The sequence below is a fragment of the Macrosteles quadrilineatus genome, unplaced genomic scaffold (genome assembly GCF_028750875.1).
Source record: "Macrosteles quadrilineatus isolate MER2022 unplaced genomic scaffold, UCM_ALF_1.0 Scaffold_3__2_contigs__length_128488019, whole genome shotgun sequence".
Classification (NCBI taxonomy): Eukaryota; Metazoa; Arthropoda; class Insecta; order Hemiptera; family Cicadellidae; genus Macrosteles; species Macrosteles quadrilineatus.
This window is the reverse complement of record NW_026542596.1, coordinates 35054827-35079874: the sequence shown is the minus strand read 5'-3', so window position 1 is coordinate 35079874 and position 25048 is coordinate 35054827. Positions and strand designations below refer to the sequence as shown.

The following is a 25048-nucleotide window of genomic DNA, read 5'->3' as shown; positions in this document are numbered from 1 at the left end:
CTCTTCAAGAGAATAAGGGGAAATTTTAATCAAATACTGTTTCAGACAATTTTTAAACTTTTTTGTATCATTTTGATTTAGAAGTATTTTTGGAAGATGGGACATAAATTTATTTCCTGCGAATTTTGTTTTCTTTTTATAAAATTCTAGATTGTGTCTATCAATTTGAGATTGAGAACGAGTGTTATAATTATGACTAATTTTGTTTGATACCTGAGTTTTTGTAATATTTTTTGCATAAATAATAGTTTCCAAGATATATAGTCCATGAACAGTTAGTATTCCAAGATCGGTAAAAATATGTTTTACCGAATCTTTCTTTTTCAAATTAAATATTGCCCTAATTGCCCTTTTCTGGAACGATAAAATCTGTTTTAAGTTTTTTGATGTAGTTGCTCCATATATACTGATTCCATAAGCTAAATTAGAATGAACTAAGGCATAATATATTGGTATTAATGTTTTTAAGTTGCAATCTTTATACATTTGTCTTAAAGCAGATACTCCTGAAGACATTTTTTTGATAACATGATCAACATGTTTGTCCCAGGCTAGATTTTTATCAATTATTAAACCAAGAAATTTTGTATGTTCTACCTGTTGTAATTTATAATCTTCTAAGATTATGTCTGGATTCAATTTGTTTTTGTTTTGTTTTGTAGAAAATGATACAAAATTAGATTTTTCAGGGTTTAAAAGAAGGTTTTTGCTATCTAAGAATTTTTTTATGATGGAGAGACTGACCAATGATGATGCCTCAATACTTTCTTTTGAATTTCCACAAATGGTAATATTAGTATCATCAGCATACAAACAGGCCGCCCCGCCCACAGGCATCAAGTCTGGCAGACCCCTCAAGTATATTAGGAACAAGAGGGGCCCCAACACCGACCCCTGCGGAACTCCATGGCGGACCATCTGCATCTGTGAATTAAACTTTTGGATGTAATTATATTTACTTGAGAAATCTGATTTATAATGTTCTATCTCAACATATTGTTGCCTTAGAAATAGGTAGGATTTAAACCAATTTAATTCTTTGTCATGAATACCTAATTTTGATAAAGTGTCGATAAGATTTTCATGCGATACACTATCAAATGCCCTTGTTAAATCAAGAAAAATGCCAATTACTTTTTCTCTCTTATCCACTGCATTTATTATACTTTCAATAAATTCAATAACTGCAGTGACTGTCGATTTGCCTGCTTGAAATCCATGTTGTTCTGAATCCATTAAGTTATGTCCATTTAAAAAATCCATCAATTGTATAAAAACAACTTTTTCTAAGATTTTTGAAAAAACTGGAAGAAGTGAAATTGGTCGGTAACAGGAAACATCGTTTGGTTCCCCTTTTTTGAAAACTGGAATAATTTTTGCTATTTTGAGTTTATTAGGAAAAATGCCTGAAATGAGAGAAGAATTTACTATATGTAAAAGAGGTTTTAAAATAGCAGGAAGAACTTTTTTAAAAGTAATAATTGAAACATCATCATAGCCAGTAGAATATTTGTTTTCAAAAGATAATATTAATTTTTCAAGATCTTTCTCATCAATTTGCTTGAATTTGAATTTATTAATGGAAATTAAATGCTGAGAATGCACCACACTACCTTTTCCTTGAAGAATTTTAGGAAGAACAGAATTATCAACCACAGACACAAAGAAATCATTGAAACTATTACTGACCTGGAGAGGATCAGTAATAAATATACCATCTCTCAAAATATCAATGTTACATTTTGAAATCTTTTTGTTGTTTACCTCTGAGTTAATTAATTTCCAAGTTTGTTTTGCTTTATTCTTTGCATTATTTACTTTTCTATCAAAAAACATTTTTTTTCCTTGTCAATGCATTGCTTTAGTTCAGCTTTCAACTTTTTAATGGTTATTTTAAGACTTTCATTCTTTCTTAATCTAAATAAAATTTCTAATTCTTTAATCTGTCTTTTTTTGCATATTATTTCTTCAGTAATCCAATTACTTTTTTTTAACAATTTATCGCTGTTAAAGTTTTAGGGAAAAATACATTAAAATAATGATTAAATATACTATAAAAAACATCATATTTCTTATCTATAGGCGCCTGATAGACTTCTAACCAAGTTTCTGTCAATAACTCTTTCTCAAAAAATCATAATTATTTGTTGAAAATTTCCTTATTAGTTTTTTTGTTATTTTTTTACTGTTTTTGTTTGAGCATGAAACTTCAAAGAGTTGAGCATCATGGTCCGAAATACAAGTTACAATACCTGTAATTTTACAATCTCTATTCTCTATATTACTTATAATGTTATCAATAGCACTCTGTGAATTTAAATTTACATCTATCCTTGTTGGAAAATTTACCCAGTATTACAAATTATATATCTTTAAGATATGAACAAAATCTTTGTATGTTCTATCTTTATTTAACACATTATGTTAAAATCCCCTGCTAAAATTATATTTGAAAAACGTTTACTTAAAATACTACACAAACTTTCAAATTTATTCAGAAAATTTTTAATCAAACATTTTTTGGGAGACCTATATATACAAGCTATTACACAATTTAAATCAGCGAAAGAGACCTCAGCAAGACAACACTCAAATTCTTTCTCTTCTAATAGAGATTCAACAGCAGGTATTAGGATTTTTTTACTTTTAATGTTATCTTTTATCATGATCATTACTCCACCTCCCACTTTTATAGATCTAGCAAAATATGAACAAACTTTGTAATCTGGAATACTAAAAACTGATATTTCTGGTTCTGTCATTTTGTGTTCAGATATTGCCAAAACAGTAGGTTGAATTTCTGTGAGATTAATTTTTAAGATGTCTAATCTGGATGATAGGTGCTGTACATTTTGATGAAATAACAGTAGATTTGAAAAACTTTTAGCTATTTTGGGTCTGTCTGATGACTTACTTGAGAGTTTAAAAGGGATTTTTCTAGTAGGTCTGTTATTGTAGTTATCTAGTGGTCTAAAAAAACATTACTATTTACAAGCTGTGTAATTTCAACATTAGTATTTACAAGGCTTACATCTAAATCAATACTACTATCACTAGACTCTGTGTTACCAATGATCTGGACTACACTCTCACTATTACTCTGCTTTTTTCACACTCTTTCACTATTTCACTATAGGCAAGATGACCAGGAACTACAGTGGACTGCAAACATGATTGGTCATCAGATGTGAGGTCAACTACAACTGTTACAGTTGGCTGGTGGTGGGTAGTGCCAGGTGCAGGTTGTGGGTTGGTTGGAGCAGGTCCTGGTTGAGCATTAGGTGTTGTAGGAGACTCCTCAGCAGCTGAAGTCAGGGGCAAGTGTGAAGATGAAATTATTAGGTCTCGGAGACACTGTACAAAAACTGGGTGTGTCAGTCCATTACGTAAATTTCCTGTTGAGGTTTCATCAAATGTGACAATTAAGATGGATGCACCAGTTCTGCTGCAGAATTTTTTAAGATTAGCAATAAAGTGATGAGGAGGTATGCGATCCCGCACACATCCCATAGGAGAACAAATTAATTTCTTGAAGTTTTTGTTTTTGAAATCTTGTTCTAACTGTTTGAAGGCTTGGTTGTAGTTATTAAGATAGTTGCTGTAGTTCCCTGAGTTAAGAAAATATTTAGGTTTCGTTACCAATCCATAAATTGCTGCTCCATTTTTAGTTTTCTGAAATGTTAGATCTTTAGCACAGAAATCTTTTTCACATGGTTTTCCAAATTTAGCTTTGAAGACTTTGGCTACTCCTTGACTCATTTGCTTTCCATCACTGAAATCAGCAGATATGCAGTGTGCAAAGGCTACCTGTGGGTCATGACACAATTTATTAATTACATCGCTCATATGTGCATCGGTTAGTTGAATATCCTTTTTAGTGGTAGTAATTAGTTTGTTTCGGGCCCAGGTTGTTACTTCATCAATGATGATTCCAGTCAATTTTTCCTTTCCTCGACTGCTAAAGTGAAGACCATGTCTTGTAAAGCTGGGTTAGATTAATCAAATAAACATTATCCATCCTCTGTGTTAGTTCCTCGATGTAATGATTCACGGTGTATAGATCAACATTTATAGGATGCATTAGGGGCTTGTCATATCTAATAGGTATGGTTGTGATGAAGATGGTTCTTTCTTCACTTTTGAGTTTAAGTTTATGTTCTAGGTCTTTATAGATATCGCCAAACTCGCAATTTAGGCTGTCATTTGTTCCACCAATGATAACCACAGGGGTGGAGGCTTCAATGGCTGTAGAGTCAATGACTTGGGCTAACGTGGTGTTGGCTCTTACGTAACCAAAAGCCTTGATTCTCCCATGGCTTAGATATTCAATTTTATTAGCTACTCCTCTGCCCTGGCTATCCGAGCAGAGGGTTAGCTTTAAGTTTGGGTATAGCTGTTTGGACTTTCTTGTGATTGTTTTTTTATAGTGTGGATTTCTGCGTTGTTTGTTTTGTTTTCGATTTATTTTACTGGTATTGGTCTGGTTTTTTTCTGGAATGTTATCAGGAACTTCACAACTGTCATCTAATTCATCAAGAATGTTAAACCTATTTTCCACTGCAGTTGTAGGCTCTGTAATGTGTTGGTTAGGACCCTTGTAAGAATTACTTTTTTGTTTAATTTTGACCCAGTTGTGTGATTCAGCTGTGCTGCTCTTCTCTTTAGGGATTACCGTGGGCTGAATGATGGACTTCCTATTTTCAGCCCTAGTGACTGAGGATGTGTATTCTTTATCCCTCTTCTTAATCATTGTAGAATACAAAATAGCGTCGCTGAACTGTGAAGCTAACAGGAAATATGCCATCAGTGACCGTCTCTCAATTAGTTCTATATCGCTTAAACTAGCTTCTTGAATAAACTTAATATTTAGCTTATTACTAATGACCAAATCCTCAACAAGGGATTCAATTACCCAGCATGTGATGATGCCACAATCGTAAGAATTAGGTTGTTGTGGGCAGCTTGCAGAAGTGAAGTATTAGTATAATCAGTATCAGTATCAGTATCAGTATTAGTATCAGTATAATCAGTATCAGTATCTTCAATATTATTATCAGTATCAGTATCAGTATTAGTATCAGTATTAGTATCAGTATCAGTAGCAGTATCAGTATAATCAAAATCAGTATCATCAGTATCAGTATCATTAGTATCAGTATCAGTATCAGTATCAGTATCAGTATCAGCATCAGTATCATCAGTATCAGTATCAGTATCAGTATCAGTATTAGTATCAGTATCAAAAATATTAGTATCAGTATCAGTATATTAAGTATCAGTATCAGTATTAATATCAGTATTAGTATCAGTATCAGTATCAGTTTTATTATCAGTATCAGTATCAGTATCATCAGTAACAGTATCGTAGTGTAGGTAGGGGGTTTGTAGGGAGCGTTTTCAAGTATTAAGTATTAAAAAGCTATCATTTAACATAATCATAATCAGAAAACAAACAAAAGTCCAATATTAATTTCAGTGATAGTCAATTGTGAGGAATAAACTAATATTAAATCTTCATGCCGCTCTATTGTGTGTAAACGCGATTTATCTAAACTGCTAACAAATGCAAATTGGGGTTTTCACAGCCTTCATTATTTAGACCAGAATACAACTCAGGAAGACGTTCAGGCTTTACTGCGCCTTTTGTTGCGTTGCCAAAGCATTGGTAACTTAGTGTCCTGTAAGTAAAAATCCTTGATGTAAAACAATATTTATCGTCACTTTTAACAATTACTCTTTTATCACAAGATTAACAAAATTATGATTTTAATATTTAACAAACAATGAAATTTACCATATAAAATAAGTAAGTAATAAGTAAATAAGTAAGTATACTTGATACTTGATTGCAATCTCCTGCTGAATATATTTGAACCAAGTTGATTGAATTAGTTAAGTTTAACTTTTTGTTTAGAAAAAGAAACATATATGGGGTTAAAACTACCATAATTTACAAGGGGAAGATAAGGCAGAAAGATTAAAAAGTGTCCAGATTAATCTTAAGTGTTAGTAATATTATATTTCATTACTAGCACTTTCGATACAAATTATGAATGTTGGTATTCCATACCAATGTTTAACTTTACAAACAGTATTTTCTGTGGCTGTCGTGTAATTCTGTACCACCTATGACGTATGACCTATGAAAAATTGTACTAGAATATTTTACAAAATACAAAATCATATTCCCTGCGTTAAAATTGGGGCTTAACTGAAAAGGTTGATGACTATTACCTTGTATAAAAACCTTGTATTACGATCTCATCGTACAAGCTCCATGAGAAATGAACTTATGCTCAGAGTTTATAACACTCTTAGTCAGTTTTGTATGGGACATCAAGAATATTGAGTGTATTTACTTTAGCACACCCTGCATCTTGTCTTTACATCCAAAGTCTTCACTTACCTTTAGATACTTCTTAATAAAATGTCTTCTATATAATGACGCATTTGGCATTATTATTTTACCAAGACAGTTATTTTCACCTGGTACTTAAACTACCTACTTAAACTGGAACGCCATAGATTCTTTCTAATTACGAAGCAAACTCCTTAAAATGTCTCTAATTTTTACAACTAAACAGTAAAAGTATGCACAAAGAGCCTGAAAATAAATATTATGGTTTTAACACTATTGAAAAATTATAGTAGCCTTAAAAGGGAATTGATGTGATAAAGATTTAAGAAATCGATCTTTGAGGACAATACTTAGAACCAAAATAGGTTTAAGTTTACGGTTTGTAAAACCATTTACTTATACCTGGTGTTACAATTACATTCTTCATTCCAAGCATCTTAAGACTGTAAACAATTCTTTGAAAACAACTTGAATTTTTAAAATTACAAGTTTTCTATTTTCAACCCCAATATCACAAGCATAAAGTAATAATTCTAAATTCTCAAGAGCGTCAAGGTTTTCCATCTTGCATTTTTGGAGAAAAATAATCCTGTTGAGAGAGATAAGAAACTGACGTCGGTTCTTCCATAAACAGTTTTCAGCATTACAAACTTTACTTTTTTGCGACATTTACAGTTGCTATAATAACTTGCCATTCTTTGATACTAATGTAAAACTAGAGGTTGATTGGAACATTGTTAATCCTTTTAATACATTGCGACCATGGAATTAACGATGGTTATTTCAGAAAAAAAAATATTTTAAAACCGATGGTATGGCTTCGTTAAAATTATGGTTTTTATACAATGTTAAGCGCTGTAGGTAGGAATCATATGTCGTCTCAGTTGGGGATGTATAAAAGTAAGCTTGGAGAAAGAAATACATGATTTTAAAGTAACAAATTAATAGGTGATGTAATTTAACAACTTTATTTTTTACTGTTCTTGTATAGGTTTGAAAAATTGTACAGGTAGGAGTGCATCGAGTAAACTTTGATCCCATTACACCTTGGGTGTGCATTACTACAATTATTGAATTATTTCATATATAGGAATTCTATTATGAGTTAACTCCGTGAAAAATACTTAACGTATGAATTTATTTATTTAATGAATGTGATAATACATTAATAATTTACCGTATAGCTATATTTCTATAAAATAAAACTCTAAATTATTCTAATTTGAACATTTGAAGATAAAGCCTTAATCCAAACAGTGATTAACTCAAAAGTAAAACTTAAATAATTTATAAATCAAAAACTTTTTTTAAAACAAAACGTTTTTAAATGCAATAAATAGTAGAAATTAATTAATTAATATTTGGAGAGTATAAATACTTGTAAGATTAAAACGAAAAACGCGGGGTGCATGCAATAGATATTTTACAATTACCTTCACCTATTGAACTAATGTATTATTATCAATTGCGTGCACCCCACGTTTTTCGTTTTAAATCTTACAAGTATTTATACTCTACACATATTTACAAATTATTTTCTACTTTTTAGTGCATTTAAAAAGTTTTGTTTAAAAAAAGTTTTTTATTTATAAATTATTTTATACTTTTTAGTTTTTAATGTGTGTGGATGTTAAATCTATTTCATGCATCTATATCAGATTAAGACAGAGGCATGTGGCAATTCAAGGTTTATTTGAGTTTCTTTTCATATAATTATGTATTAGATTGAATGTATGGCCTACCTACTAACTATAAATATATCAATCTATTTAATTTATTGTTTACTTTATAGAATACTGAATAAATAACAAATGACATTATTAACAAACACCTTTATATCTGCAATCAGATTGTTTATCTTTATTTTGAAATGTTTGTTTGTATAAAGAATCTCTTGGGAGCAGAACCTGTACCTCTTAACCTCTGCTTTTTGAACTGTCAAATTTAAGTATTTACAGCTGACTTTAATTAATTGATATATTTACATTCTTTCAAAATGTAAACATGGAAAATTTGGAAACCAGTGGGGCGTAGCCCAAGGAAAATATAAAAATTAAATGCTATAATATTGCATTGTCATCCACTTGTGTGAGCTATGTTTCAAATTTCAAGTCTCTAGCTTATCGAAAACTTCGTTTAAAATTGATATAAAAATAGAAAATTGAGCTAATAAAAACAAGCCCATGAAGGCTAGGTGGACGTAGCCCAAGGGAAATATGAAAACTAAATGAGATAAAGTATTTATATATTTATACAGCTACCTAGGTTTGCTGCTACAAGGAAGTTTGATCAAAATAGATACATTGTCTTCCATTTGTGTTTTAAGTTTAAGTCTTCCAGCTATGTTTCAAGTTTCGAGTCTCTAGCTCATCGGGAAGTTAGTATAAAATTGATTGAAAAATTTGTACCGGACAAGAAATCGAGCAAATAAAAACGTTTTCAGTATAAGCTAATTATTGTATTTATTGCTATCAATAGAGATAAGGACGCTATTCATGTGCGTATTTCAATCGACATAAAATGAGTGAAGGATGAGTGTAGAATAAAGTGAGATGACCTGGGTAGTCAAAACAACTTTTTTGTTACTGACTAAGATCAGCTGTTTCATTAGGCAGGAATTTATTTAAAGCACAATGATCAAGAACAGCTGGGTCCAGTTTCAAAGTACCAAAAAGGTACACACTTTTCTCAGGATCGAACCAGCGACCTTATGATTACTAACCATTTAACTACTCAGCTATATAAGTGCTCTAAAACTTAAAAAGGATTTTCCACGACCTTCAAAATACCATACTAAATAAAACAACTAAACAAAAATACACAATAATAGGAAATATTGAAAAAATTCCTAATAAACCTAGCCCTAACAAAAGGTTTTGACTTTTGCATTGTATAAAATGTTGAATAATACATCAGTTTAAGTCTTGTATCTGAGTCTACTAATGCGTGATGTAAATGTCAGAATGCATAAAATATCGTTTGACTCGTCAAATCCTTTATCTGCTGTGAGTTCTTTTATCAAGTGAGAGGTTTTTGTGTGTGTTTTTAAATAGAAATCAGCGTAAAACCTTATACATAGTACTAGTAATTCACACATATCGGACGAATATAAACACACTGTAAATGTTAAATACTATCAAAATATTCAACACACTAATAGTTTAACATATTGAAGTAATTACAAAATTTGTGTTAAACTGTATTTAAAATTGTTTATATGTTTATGATTTTGCAGATTTTCAACAATATCGTTACAATAAGCCTTAATGAAATAATATCTTTCTTTATTTACATATATTTATTTTTTATAATCCAGTTGCAAATATCATCGGTAGAGCAAGTTACTAAATGGCAGTAATATTAGTTGGACGCACGATTCAAATCCCTAGCTTTAGAGATTAGATCGGATATTAAGTCCGAGTTTGCTACTTGATTGCAATCTCCTGCAGAATACATTTGAACAAAGTTGATTGAATTAGTTAAGTTTAACTTTGTGTTAAGAAAAAGAAACATATACGGGGTTAAAACTACCATAAATCACCAGGGGAAGATAAGACAGAGAGATTAAAAAGATGTTTTTAGAAAATATAAACTTAAGTATTAATAATATTATTTTTCATTACTAGCACTTTCGATAGAAGTTATGAACGTTACTTTTCATCAAAATGCAAAAATAAATAGATACAAAATAACAAACTAAGTAATATTAAAACTATTATACTTCTCAGTTATTATTTTTTTAAATATCACAAGAAAAGAAAACTGTCCAAACCGACATAACAACTATCGGTCCTTAAAAATACGAATTTTACGAAGGTTATGTTTATGCCACTTTCATTGTTGATGACAATCACTCATATGTTTATAAGATGTCTTGAAACATCTACATCTTCTTTTAGTTTTGGTTTACTCTTTATAATTGAAAATCTATAAAAATTTAAAATAAAAAACTATACCAATATTTTCAGAATTTTTATTTTCAAATTTATATAGATTCCAATATTACTAGCATAGCTGGCGAAAGGCCTCATGAAAAAATTCCGAAAATTTTGGTACTGTATAGATTTTATTTCATATTTATATAGGTTCCAATATTACCAGTTCTTCTTGAAGATTGAAATTCTACTTTTATAACGTATATGGTGTTATGATTTAAGATTTCTCAGATATAAATATTAATAAATACTTCGTCACTTACTTTGTTTGGTTTAACATTTTCTACTTTGTACCAGTCCTTAAACTTTCTGTATTCCTCTTCATACCCCTTGATTTCTCTGGTGGAAGGGGTTTCGTTTTCTCTGAAACTTTTTAATAAAATCATCAGTAATGTTAGACATATTTTGAGCAACTTCAAACACGCACCATGCTAAAAACACAGCAAAAAACTAATACCCATTTCTGTATACATTTAGATTGTGCAACAATGAAAACAGCTGTTTAAATAATTCAAATAAACCGTAACACACCATCGTACGTGGTGAGTAAATGGTGATCTAATCGATTGCGAGGGAAAGTAAATTTAAAGCAGGGGAAATGCAGCTGATCGTTTTTTTCTCGCTCTAAATTAGAGCTTGAAAACAACTACTTTTTTATATCTGCTATTATTGAAAATAACTACTTTTGGTACAGAGTGATGAAAAATATACTAACAAAAATCTGCGTAACTTAATATTACAAAGTTAAGTTTTTAATGCGATAATGTGCAGATGACCCTTTAAGAAATTAAACAACCCATAAACTTCTAAAAGGCCAGTGCTAAAATATGTAATGATTTATTTGTTGACCCAACAATATAAAAATTTAGCTCTACAATGTTTAATTATTGCGATAGGAAACACTCTGTGTCATTAATTTATATAATTCTTAAGTATTTCTTTATTATTATTTTATTTATGAGTTTACTCATAAATACAAATATATACCCTCGCCACAGCAAACCTGCCGACTAAGCGAATTTCTATTTGTCTTCTGAACTCTGAATTGATTTTCAATTAAATCTATTTAAATATCATTAGGTTTACCGAGTACCTAGGTTTGCTGCTACAAGGAAGTTTGATCAAAATAGATCCATAAACAAGCAAACTACAACATTTTACAATATTCTCCATTAGAATAACATGGAAATTTTAAATTTAATTTTTTTTGAATTTTCTCTGTTACCAATAACCGTAAAAAACACTTTGATATACTAAATAATTTATGTTTTTTTCAGCTCTTTAAAAAGATCGAGAGAGAAATTTAGAAATTTTGTTTTTTGAGTGTGACGAATGAGAAAACCCAAATTTTACCCCATAAAAACCTCCCGTAAAACCCCGTTCTCATGGTCCGATCATGCTGATTCGCGAACTCATTCAAGTTAATCCCGCCTTTCACCTTTAAACCAAATTTGATCAAAATCGGACAAAAATTACATACATAAAATTGGCTTCTTGGGAAAAATGGAAAAGTAAATCGGTCCCGGGCCTAGGTCTTACCGTGCCACCAATGGTAATAGCTACTTCCCTAAAGGTAAATTCGCTAAAAGAAATATTGTTCTCATTTTGAAGACTAATACAATATATAAATTACTCCTTTGAAGCTTCGTCAAAACAGATTCCTTAGTACCTATTGATCATCAATAGGTTAATATTATCAAAGGGTTTTCAATCCCAATTAATCTAACAATGTTTGTGAAAATATACGTCAAAGATTATATTTACGAGATTATTATTATTTAGAGATAATGTTTATAACCTATGGTTCACCGATAGCTGTTTTTTATTAATAGATAAACCTTTTTTATTGAACTTTGATACGACAACAAGTATATTTTAGCAACCATAAAGAATGAAACCTGAATTTTAAAACTTTTTCCTATTTGAAGGACATTGGGAAGTGGTTTTCGCAGGACACCATAAATACTGGACAGCAACCCCTACAGTAAATCTCTCTCACCCTTACCAAGACTGTGACATCTATTTATAGATTCTCTATTGTTGGTTTTAGAACATTTATAACTATGGGACAGGGTATTTCACGACGAAAATGTTTGAAACCTCGCATAATACAAAAAATAAAACAAAGTCAAGATATTGTAGTATATTTAATTAAAAAGTGAAAACTGTTGAATGCATTTATGATTTAGGTAACATAGTTTAATATACTAAAAATACATCTTTCATTGACTGTATCATAGTCTTATAAAAACAAGTTTTAACACCTAGATTTAGGGCCTCTAACCTAAAGATTACTACGCTTGTTATTGATGATTTCGAAAAAACAAAGAATACAAAATAAGTTCCTTTTTACTGTCCTCAGTTCACAATAATTAGGTAATATATTTTTGATGGTTATTTAAACACAAGATCATCACTGTAACATTTAATAAAAAATATTTCTTTTGATACAGATTATTCAGGAAGTACCCACATAAATAGTCAAGCTTGAAATGAAATGTCAGACAATCAACTGTAAAGGCTCTTCGTAACGCAGGGAATTTTATTTTTAGCTTAACTTCATTGTGAGCGACTTCCAGCATACTTGGAATCGCTGTAGGAGAACTTTTAAACTTGACTTTTATTTTGACGTTTTATGAGAGTAGTTACAGAAATAAGTGAACGAGAAGTGCGTTTAAGACAACACGACTGAGTTCTAACTTAATGGCCCTTAATGGTTGTCTTGTGTGATATTTAATTTTTTGTCAAATGTTCCCATATACTCTCTCGTCATTGTTGTCGGCTATTACTGGTGTATTGCTATTGCATGTACTATTGATGTATGTATTATCTTTTTTTGCAATCTAGTCGCATGTTTTCTTGTAGTATATTATCGATTGTTATTGTTACCAAATTTCTATCTATTGTTATGCTTGCTATTCAACCAAGTCTTTTCTATTAGCATGTGATGTTAGTCCCTTATCTGCCTTTCAATAAATTTTGCAAAATAAAAAGTAAAAAAGCATGAGAAGGGCAGAAGGGAAGCAAATTTTATTAGGCTAAGGAATTCGCTCCTTTCACATTGCACTTGCATTCATTATTACTTTTTGTTATTTAATCTCAATCTTTCTATATTGTAATTGTATCAATATCAGCATGTCAACCCTGTAAAAATGGCGTAACCGTAATAAATAAAAAAATAAATAAATAAATGGCAGAACACTTTTTTTTAAATGGCTGATTCGTATATTTTGTTGTTGTATTTACTTTTTCCTCAGCTTCTAGATAAAACTGGGCTAAGTGACTCGTATTTTAATTTATAACAAATAACACCTCCGCTTCGTATAGGATTTTTATCTGCAACACAAGTTAGCTCTGAGCTAAAAACTGTATCAACTTGTTAAGAACTTACGAATAATTCTTCCAAGGGAAACACATTAAAGTAATTCCACAGAAGATTTTCTGTATCGCAGTAATACTGTTACTGCATATTGACAATCTAAAATAAAATGAACTTGGTGGATTGGTACAATAGGAGTTACTATTTTAATAACGTCTTTGGTTTTACCCTACTTACAGCTGTTTAAAGATATCATCATCAATGAGTGAATCTGCTTTTATGATTAAAAAATCGTATATTAAAATATTTTGAAACAAAGATGTTTATTTTCCAGAATTTAATTGTTCGAATTCAAACATTAAGGAAGCTGTGTTTGGAGCTTGAATAATTGAGCCTTCAGATGGACAAATTTGCATTTGTTAGCGACTAAGAGAAGATATTTCACTCCAGTCCTATTAAGGTTATTTGCAATATTCTAAAATATATGCAAAAAATCAGTATTGATTTTAATACCCCCTATCGACCGTAAAAATTGTGTTAAAACACTTCTTAACACGTTTGACCATACGGTAACAAATTTAAATGTAATTCCCTTTCGGTACACAATATACAGCTAAAGTTAAATATATTACAAAATTCGGCCATTTTGCATGTGCGATGATATTTTCGAAGGAAGTACTTTTTTTAATAAGCTGCATTCGTTTATTAATCTTGCCTTTAAACATCAAACTGTGATATTTCATTACAAACTGGATAATATTGGAATTTTAATTATTAAGTCAATATTTTGTAGTTCTGGTATACTCAATAATATGTTATTTAGTAACATTTATTACAAGTCATTGGTAATTTCCGAATGTTTTACCAACACAACTTGGCTATATAATTTCTTATTAGGTCGACGTAATTCAATCACTGGATCAAAATGTATAATGTAGACCTTACAACTCGGTGATTTTACTACCACTATATCTATAATTTAAGTAATCCTGAGGAAAGTAAAATAACTATGTTACAATTTTTATATGTTTAAATTGTCTTAAACATAAGTTCAAACATATGAGTGAATTAAATTAAGATACCAACTTACATTATAACTGCGATGGATCATATAAGCTAGTTGGTCCCAAACCTCCCCTGGGGGACCATAAATCATCCCTAATTACCCAGTACAGGTTTGTGGTAATCAGGCTACATTTACTGTAAATGTCTTGTGGTTCAATGATGTGTAGCCATATTGTAATTATTAAGAAAAACATATCGCATATTTAAAACAGTCACATAATGTTGTCCTGTAGGTAAATAAGATATTGTTGGTAAGTAAACCAATACACAAGATCGTAAAAAATGGAGTAGCTAATAATGCTACTATTTTTCATCGTATTAAAGGCTTACTTCATCGAGAAGCCATTAAAACGTTATTATCTGGAGACGAGATTGGTTCTGTGATCCTTTACAGTATCCTGTCTTAAACCAGGATAATATCTTCTGGTCAGTGTAATATTACTTAAAGCCAAAAATGTTGAAATGTGGTCTGCTTTAAGACAAATGTTTTAATGCCTCCTACGGTGTTATTTATATAATTTGAAACGCAATTTTAGTATTAAATGCATTATTTATGTGGTTATATTATTATACCTAACATAACCAGAGCTATTACTTTCATGATATGTCTCTTAATTATGATTTTTAATACACGAAACAAATTATTTGGGGCAATAATATTATATAACAAGCTACAAAATACAATAGTTAAATAAATACACAATGTTATATTTATTTCAGTCCTAGATTTTATCGGCAAATTCAATTAAAAAAATGTAAGCCTTATATATGTAGGTAGGGGTTCGTCCAAGTATGACGTTTTTAAATAGCTTTTATTTAACATAATCATACTAAGGAAACATAAAAGTTCAATGTTCATCTATGTAACAATCTATTGCGTGGAATAAACTAATATTAAATCTTCATGCCGCTCTATTGTGTGTAAAACGCGATTTATCTGAACTGCTAACAAATGCAAATTGGGGTTTTCACAGCCTTCATTATTTAGACCAGAATACAACTCTGGAAGACATTTAGTCCTTACAATATCTTTTGTTTAGTTTTCTTACAACATTGACAACTTTGTATCCTATAAGTAAAATCACTAATATGAAACAATAGTTATTATCACTTTTAACAGTAAATCCTGTTACAGGATTGTACAAACGTTGTACAAATGTCTCAGTTTGATATTTCAAAGCGAAGATCAGTTTTATATCCCTATTTTCATTTTACATAACAAACAGTATTTTATATGAATATTATGAAATTTCACCTATAATATATTTAATTATACCAGAAACTATTGTTTGGTGCAAACAACCATATTCACTTAATGAAAATTGTGTTTTGACTGAAAATGTTTATGATTTTCACCATCCATAATTTCCTAGCCTTCGATAATAAACCTTGTATCTACGATCTCATCATAAAAGCTCCATATGAAATGAACTCATATTCAGAGTTTATAACCCTTTAAGCCAGTTTTATAGGGAACATCAAGAATATTGAGCGTGAAGTCTTTAACACACCCTTCAGCCTGTGTTTTACATCGAAAGTTTTAATTTACCTTAAGAAATTTATTTGATTTAGATACCTTCTGTAAATAATCACGCTCACAAGACTATTTTAAGACAGTAATGTCCAACAGGTATAAAGTCAACCAAAACTTCAAAGTAGGTGTATTTAAAAAATAATCACATTTCAATATTTATATTTACTATCATATATCGTATAGTATAAATTTTAAATTTATTATGATACTACAAGAAACAAATTTCATGGAGCTCACTGCAGATGAAAGATTTGACAAGTCGCACGATGTTTTATGCATTATAAATCTAGCAGCGCGCATTAGTCGACTCGAATGTAAGATTTGAAATAATGCATTATTTAACAGATTCAGGAACACAACTCTTAAAAGCCTAAGAAGGAATTAGGAGATTGAATTCAGTACAATTTTATTCCATGGATCCCTTTTGTGATAATTTTACAGTTTGGTCAATAATCAATTTCATACCCACGATTGTATTTGTTGGATAAACTTTTTCAAACACTCTATTGAACAGAAATATACTCTTATATATTATGGATTCTGTCACTTTTTCTTTGTGCTTTTTAACTTCTTGGGTTATTTAGCCAGGCAATTTGAGCAAATGGTTAATGTTTATTAAGCATTAATGGCTTGATGTTAAAGGTAATTATTTATCAAGGATTACCGTCAAATTACGCCTAGGTTAACAATCAACCCTCCCAGAATCAAACCATCAAATTTCAAACTAGGAGGGGATCACTTTAGAAATGAACTGCCCAATGCCCAGGCAGAATTGCATCTTATTCCATAAATTAATATATAACATATACGTCACCAATATGAGATAGCTGGAAAAAGAAGAAGACTATAAAATAAAAAGCAACCAAAACTGCTGGCATCAAACCTCCATTAGTCATTCTATAACTCTCGCTGCCAACACCGCTACAGTTTGGGACGCTCGATTCAAAAATAAATATTAAATAATTTACTTTTTTTCTTTTTTATACCATGTTTTATGTATGCAACCGTATTTGCTGTTAGGGAATTTTGGCTTATCAATTGGTTGATAGTAGAATCTGTCACGAAAAAAAACTAAGCTATATAATACAGGGTGGGGCAGATGGATCGGGTGGTTTTAAAATACTTGTCAAACTGTCAATTTTAAAGTTATTGGATTGAAATAAAGTGCAAAACGTGTAATTACAATGGAAGTTTATTGACAAAAAATTAGTTAAGTTAGTTTTTAAAAATTACATCCATCAAATGCCTCCCTTCTCGAGCGACGCATTCTTGGAGTCGGTCCTTGAGGTTCCACATTGCTTGCTCAAGCACATCATCAGGAATTGATGTGATTTCGTTGTGAATTGCAGCCTTCAACTCCTGAAGCAAGGGTCAACATGAACAAACCCCGGACCATTCAGTTTAAGGCTGCAATTCACAACGAAATCACATCAATTCCTGGTGATGTGCTTGAGCGAGCACGGAACCTCAAGGACCGACTCCAAGAATGCGTCACTCGAGAAGGAAGGCATTTGATGGATGTAATTTTTAAAAACTTACTTAACTAATTTTTTTCAATAAACTTCCATTGTAACTACACGTTTTGCACTTTATTTCAATCCAATACCTTTAAAATTGACAGTTTGACAAGTATTTTAAAACCACCCGATCCATCTGCGCCACCCTGTATAATATGATAAGTAATTTTATAAAGTCAATGGAGTAATTTGTATTAGTCACTATACGAAAATAAGGAAGTATAATGCTCATGTATTTATATCTTATCATATTTATATTTTAGTCTGTCAGAGCTCCGTCTGTCCTATGTGCACATATATCGTCAAAGTCATCTCAATATCCATGGTTGATCAGCTATCAGAATTTTAGCCCAAAGTAGGCCTAGTGAATACTATTCAAATAATGCATGTATTAACCATGTTGGATTATTATTCAAATTTGATCCAACCCACGTTCGCCTATCCAATTCTCTAATTCACTCAACAATAAACTGCAATTCAATCATACTACGAAATAATTTCCGTCTGCATTAGGATTGTTGCTCTTCCAATTTACCAATTAAATCATCTTGGTATTAGTGATTTAGTTTTACCAATTAATTACCGTTCCTGAGATGAATATGGTAAATTGATCTAATATTGAACATACTATTAAGATCGGTAAACTTGTGGATTACTAGGTAATAACATTGACTATTGGATACTAAATTAGACATTCCACCTATATGGACCAGCTGTCGCCAATTTCTTATTTAAAAAGAACGTATGTGCGAGTGTCTAAAATTCTATTTTATACCTTATGTTTTGTTGATGACCAGGTTGACGGGTCATAAAAGTTAATATAGCTTACCAGTCATTCCCTAACTTGTTGAAACACTTTGTGTATTCAACAAAATTTAGTAATTTAGATCAGCGCAATCTGTCGGTGGCTCACATCAACTACAACTATGTGGTTTTAAAAGAACCTGGCTATAAGTTTAACATGGGGATAGAATGTCTAGGTAATAACATAGACAAAAGAATTAAATAATAATAATTAAATTTAAAATTCAAGAATAAGGCTGGGTTTAATGTGATCAATCCAATAATTTTTCACAAGTAATATCTCTTTAAGGATTGCAATGTGTTATTAGGTCAAATAAATCGTTTGTTTACTGATAAAGCTGAATAACCTTTAACAAATGAGACTTAACTGTGATTGGACAAACTTCACACTTCACATGATAGTTTTATTATTGACTAATAACGACTAATAATAAAAACTATTACATTCTATAATATAACTATGAAAACATTTATAAAAACAATACTGGGCCTGGCTGATGGCTAGGTTTGTCTAGGAGAACCCTGAATAATGCAACATATGTTATGCAACATATGTTATGCAACATGTTATGCAACATAGGTCGACATTTCTCAGTTACACTGCAACACTATGATCTACTGTTTATTAACTGTTTCAATAAACATCAAATGTTTAAATAATTAGTCAAAATTTTATCCGAACAAACTAAGCTTTAAAATTATACCGGATATGCTTAAAAATGACTTGGTTAATCTCTTGAAACATTTAAAATCAATGAAATGTATATAGGTACTTTATTTTACTTTCTAAACCTCCCCTATTAAAGATTTGTTATATGTGTATTTGCTCACATTCAAAGCAAAACCTTTGTCCTGAGGCTATTGTCAAAGTACAACAGAACCCCCTTACAAAGACCAAAATTGCCCAACTTCACAAGATGATCTTATCTCTTTGAATTAAATTTCTTCAACAATGTTAAACTCTTGCCATTGTTTGTGATAAACGTTTTGCACTTCCTTATAAAGCAGTTCTTAAGTAACAGATAGTCTTGAGCTAATTTTCTCTCAGCATTTTATCGACTACTGGTAGGTTCTAATTGATTCACATTGATAAGTGTTTATGTTTATTTAAAAAATATTTCCCGGTTCTTAATTACATTCAATAATACACCTAACACAATTAAAAAATAATATCTTTATTAATTGTGTGATTTTTGCACGTTTCAAGATGGTAAATAACATTCATATGGATTCTCTTGAAATTATTAATTATTCACCAAATTTGATTCATAAACTACATAGTCCTAATAGTGTGAGATATGAAGACTCTACGCCTATACCATCTACAAAATACGAGTATATTAATTAGTCTTATTGATTCCATATAATCTCCTCTTCCCCAAATACATTCAACACATCATAGACGATGCCTAATGTGACATGCTACCCTCTGGTGACCAATGTTTTTGATGCCAGTCTGCAATTATTGATGGCTGGTATGATAATACAAGCCTAAATGAATCGATAGATACGTATTCTGTTGTGGAATCACTAGTGCATTTCATTATCATAAACCCAATACGAATACATTATGAAACGGCTCCAATAAAATTCACTAATAACATTGATAACGCATAGCATAGTTGAACCTAAAGCTGTTGTTTTTGCCTACACATAGGTTTATTAGCTTACTTATTGCAAGTTATGAAGGCTAAACCCACAAAAATCGAGAAATATCTATGAACGAATTATCAAAATACTCTTCAACTACCTACATGTAAAACACTTGTTGTAACATGTAAACATCATACACTTTTAATTGTATGGACATTAAATGTGTTATACTGTATTAGAACTTATGGACATTTCTAACACAGTATTATAATACAGTTCTAATACAGTAATTTCAGGATGCCTTCGTAGAAGGATAAAGTATATTAAAACTAAAGTTGTCATCATGATTAATTTATCAGTCTTGACCCACTGATTATGGTGTTGGTTTGCGATATGTTATTTTGAACTGCAAACCATCCATAGGATATGCATATCAATCTATCCAATTATTGAACTGTATATTTTTGTTTTGCAAACAGTTGCAATTTGGCTATGATTCATTTAAAACGTTTCATGATCTTCCTAAACATATTTTAAATTATTTGAGTTTGTCAGGTACTCCATTCAAAGTTTAATACCTCTTTTTCTAAATCCATAACACTAATTTATGCCTTCCTAAAGTATGGATGGAAACATGCAATTTAATATTAAAAAATGGTATTCATTAATTACTCTACAGCAAATTTGAACCTACGATTGGGGTTCCTTTGTGCCTTATAACTCTATTCTCATAATCTCGCCACATGCTGTTCTAGCTTTCCTTCCTTTGCGTTTGGTTTTCTATCTTAACAGTCCTCCTTGGTGCGGGTGTCCACATTTAATCCCATCATATTGTAATTATTTTTTCCCTGGCTCTTGGCGTATTTTTAGTCAAACTTTTTCTACCATTTAATAGCCTCGTGATAAGGATTTCAGAGTTGTGTTCTAGATAAGTTTTGAGGGTTTGTCAGCTTCATGTGTCGTTCTTCATCCCTGGCACAATCCCCAACACCAGGTGCAGGAGGAGGGAAACTGTGGGAAGGTATTGGCTCAAGTACTCGCGGAACCAACACCCCGACACCTCCAAGAGGTGGTGGAGATGGTCCCTAGAATACTTGACCCAATACCCAGCCTATAGCGATCCCTAGACCAACACCTAACAACACCAGACGAATTACACTCATGCTGATCTAGTTTACTACTCAAAATGGGGACTAAATAAGAGAAAATGGTTCTTGTGTTGATTGTTTGAAAGATTTCAAGTAAGTAAACTGTCTCTATGGATACAAAATTTATTGTTAAAGAATAAACAAACCGTTTTTGAACTACGGTAACCGTTTTTGAACTACGGTAACCGTTTGTTTAATTTAATAGGATGGTAGGCCTACATAGTATTAACAACGACTTGAAATATTGTGGATATTTTAAAATGTTTATTCACTGAATAAAATACAGTTCCAATGTATTGTATCGTTATCAATGGGTTCTCTACAAATATATTAATAAATGATATTTTCTTCCTAATTTTGACTTAAGGTATACACAATGGTAAATACTAAATAGGGGTTTTTTTTACAAATTTTGACACCCTATCTGATCTCAAGGTGAAATTGTTGTTATTGTTCATACATAATATCGAAAGTACCAATAACTTACAAAAAAATTAATCAAAATAACTGTGAAAGCATATGTATGGATCAACCAAAAAAACTCGTAGTTCTTCCGGTCACTGCCCAAGATGGTGTTGAAGACATGAAAAGGCCTACATTTCGGTCGGGTCGATTATCTAAGGTAGTATGATATTTAAACCCAGTTGGTGTTTTAGTTAGAAAATATAAATAAAATTAGAAGATTTAACATTTAAAGTTCAGAAGTTTATTTACAATTCTACTCAAGACTGAAACATAAACATGACTGATATTGTTTAAATTCAAGCCTTCAACTAACATATGATACATTTAACATATGTTGATATGTGAATATAGCATTATAATACATCTTTCCCCTTTAAAAAACAGCAAACAAATTTGAAAGAATTAACTAAAAACAATAACCAACCAAACTTCTCCCTTCTTTTGAGACCATTATATTGTATTCTGAAATCTTGATGGTAGCTTGATTTCTCTACGCGGTCTTAGTTGTACTGGCTCGTCTTGCCTTGGAACTGACTGGGAATTGTTTTGTTGAGTGAGTGATGGTTTCAGATGGCGGCGATTTCTTCTTAATGTAGCTATTAAGGAGGTTATCACCTTCTACCCAGTAACTTCTTGGAGTTGGTCCTTGATTAACAATCTTTCCCTGCTCCCACCTTCCTTCATTTCTGAAGACAACTCTTTCGTTATTTCTTACAACCCTTAAGTCCTTGGCTGAGCGATCATAGTATTTTTTCTGCAGCTGTTGTCTTGTATTTAACCTGTCTTGTACTCCATCATTCAGCGTTGGTTTCAGCAGTTCCTCGGTAACAGGGATTGTTGTCTTACACCTGCGTTGAAACATCAGCTGAGCTGGAGAATATCCCAGATGCTTAACGGGCATGTTCCTAAGCTCCAATAAAGCCATTTTCAAATCCTTATTGTCATACTGTACTTTCCTTATCAACTCTTTGGCTATTCCAACTGCCCTTTCAGCAAGCCCATTGGATTGTGCATAGCCTGGACTGCGTGTCACAATTTCAAAATTCCATTCACGGGCAAATTCCCTCATTTGGGCACTGTTGTAAGGGACATTATCCGCTACCATTATATCAGGAGGGCCAAATCTACTGAAGATGTCTTTGCATGCTGATATTACAGACGTTGCTGATTTACATGGCATTTTAACCAGCTCCAACCAGTTTGAGTAAGCATCCATCATGACCAAGTACACATTTCCTCCATATGAAAATATGTCACATCCGATACGCTCCCATGGTCTAGTAGGTATAGGATACGGCATAAGGGTTTCCTTTGCATTACTCCTGGAAAACCTTTCACATATCCTGCAACGAGCCACAAAACTTTCAATGTCTGTAGCCATTCGTGGCCAATAAAGTATCTGTCGAGCCATAGCTTTGCACTTTTCAATTCCTCCATGCGCGATATGGATTCGCTGAAGCATGTCCTGTCGTAGCTGTCGTGGCACAATCAGTTTGTGATTTAAAAACAATAAACCATCTTCTTCAGATACCATATGTCTTTGGTTCCAATAGTGGCGTACTATCTCTGGGGTGTCTTGCTTTCTTTCTGGCCAAACTTCTTTGCAGTATCTCTTCACGATAGCAGTTTCTTGGTCCTCTTCAGTGTAACGCTGGAATAATTTCTTCTTCTCTTCAGTCATAGGCAATGAACTTGTTAAACTGTGTACTTGAAATTCTGAAGACACTGTCATTCCTGTGCATTTTAATGCTGCTCTTGACAACGTATCAGCAATAAGTTGGCTACTACCAGGTAAGTACTTTACTTCCAGATCATAATTCAAACACCTTAGTCTCATTTTCTGTAGCCGACCTGGTACCACGTGCAAATCTTTTTGAAAAATATTTACAAGCGGCTTGTGGTCAGTATAAACTGTTACTTTATAGCCATAAATAAACCTGTGAAACTTCTCAACAGCAAAAACTATAGCTAGAGTTTCCTTTTCGATTTGCGAATATCTCTTCTCTGTATCAGTCAATGAACGGGACATGAAAGCCACTGGCTGCCCACTCTGCAACAAACAACATCCTAGGCCATCTTGAGAAGCGTCTGTTTGTATTTCAAGAGGTCTTCGAGAGTCAAAGTATACCAAAACTAGTTCACTGGAAATTAATGTCTTGATAATCTTCAGAGCATCTTCATGCTCTACGGTCCATAGGAAGTCCACATCCTTTCTTGTCAAATGTCTGAGGGGTGCAGTGATTTTTGCTAAATTCGGTATGAACCTCGATAAATACTTTAGCATGCCCAATAACCGCATTACCCCTTTCTTGTCCGTGGGTGGGTCCATTTCAACTATGGCCTTTACATAATCTGGGTCGGGTTGGATTCCTGCAGCCGATACTATGTGTCCCAGATACTTAACTTCGCTCTTCTTAAATTGCATCTTGTTTGGATTAAACTTGATTCCAAGTTTAAGGGCTGTGTCCAAAACTCTCTTTAAATTTTCGTCATACTCTTCCGATGTCGTTCCTCCTACAATAATATCATCATGTACTATGTTAACTCCCTTCAGGTTTCCAAAGCATTTGTAGTTATTTTTCTGGCACAATTCTGGACCCGAACAGATTCCAAAAGGAAATCTACAAAATTGATATCTCCCAAATGGGGTACTGACTGTGCACAGTTCACGACTCTCCTCATCTAAAACAATTTGAAAAAACCCATCCTTAAGATCCAAAACAGTAAAATATTTGTAACCACTCAATGTTACCAGAATATCATCAGGGTGTGGCATTAGAAAGTGCTCTCTCATTACCACCTTGTTCAATGGCATCGGATCTATGCAGATTCTCAAAGACTTATCGGGTTTTTCCACGATCACCAGAGGATTGACCCATGCTGTACGTTTGTCAACTTTTCGAATCACCCCAGTTTCCTCAAGTTGGTCCAACTTTTCCTTTAGTTTTTCCTGTAAACTGTAAGGTACTCTCCGTGATTGTCGAATTTGTGGGATAGCACCCTCCTTAAGCTGAATATGATGAGTGCTTGGAAACTGTCCCAATCCTTCAAAAGCTGTCTTGTAGCCGGTTAAAACATCATCCTTATCCTTAAAATTCAAACACATCGATGACACTCTCTTAATGAGTCCTAAATTGACACAATCGTTCAGTCCTAAAATTGGCAGTTCATGTTCGACATTCACTACCGCAAAATTCACATCTGCAGTTACACCTGTAATTGTTTTACATTGTAACATCACAAGACCTAGTGGTTTGATTTTGAATTTTTCATCTCCCCAGGCTGAGAGTACACAAGAACTACGTTTTAC

General features: G+C 32.0%; 1 protein-coding gene across 1 annotated transcript; it reads right to left on the bottom strand.

Moving 5' to 3' along the window:
• Nucleotides 1-22228: 22228 nt before the first annotated feature.
• Nucleotides 22229-24844, bottom strand: LOC128989104 (uncharacterized protein K02A2.6-like). The gene has a single exon (XM_054410965.1). The coding sequence runs from the start codon at nt 24842-24844 to the stop codon at nt 22229-22231; it is 2616 nt and encodes an 871-aa protein (XP_054266940.1).
• Between the last annotated feature and the right edge of the window lie 204 nt (nt 24845-25048).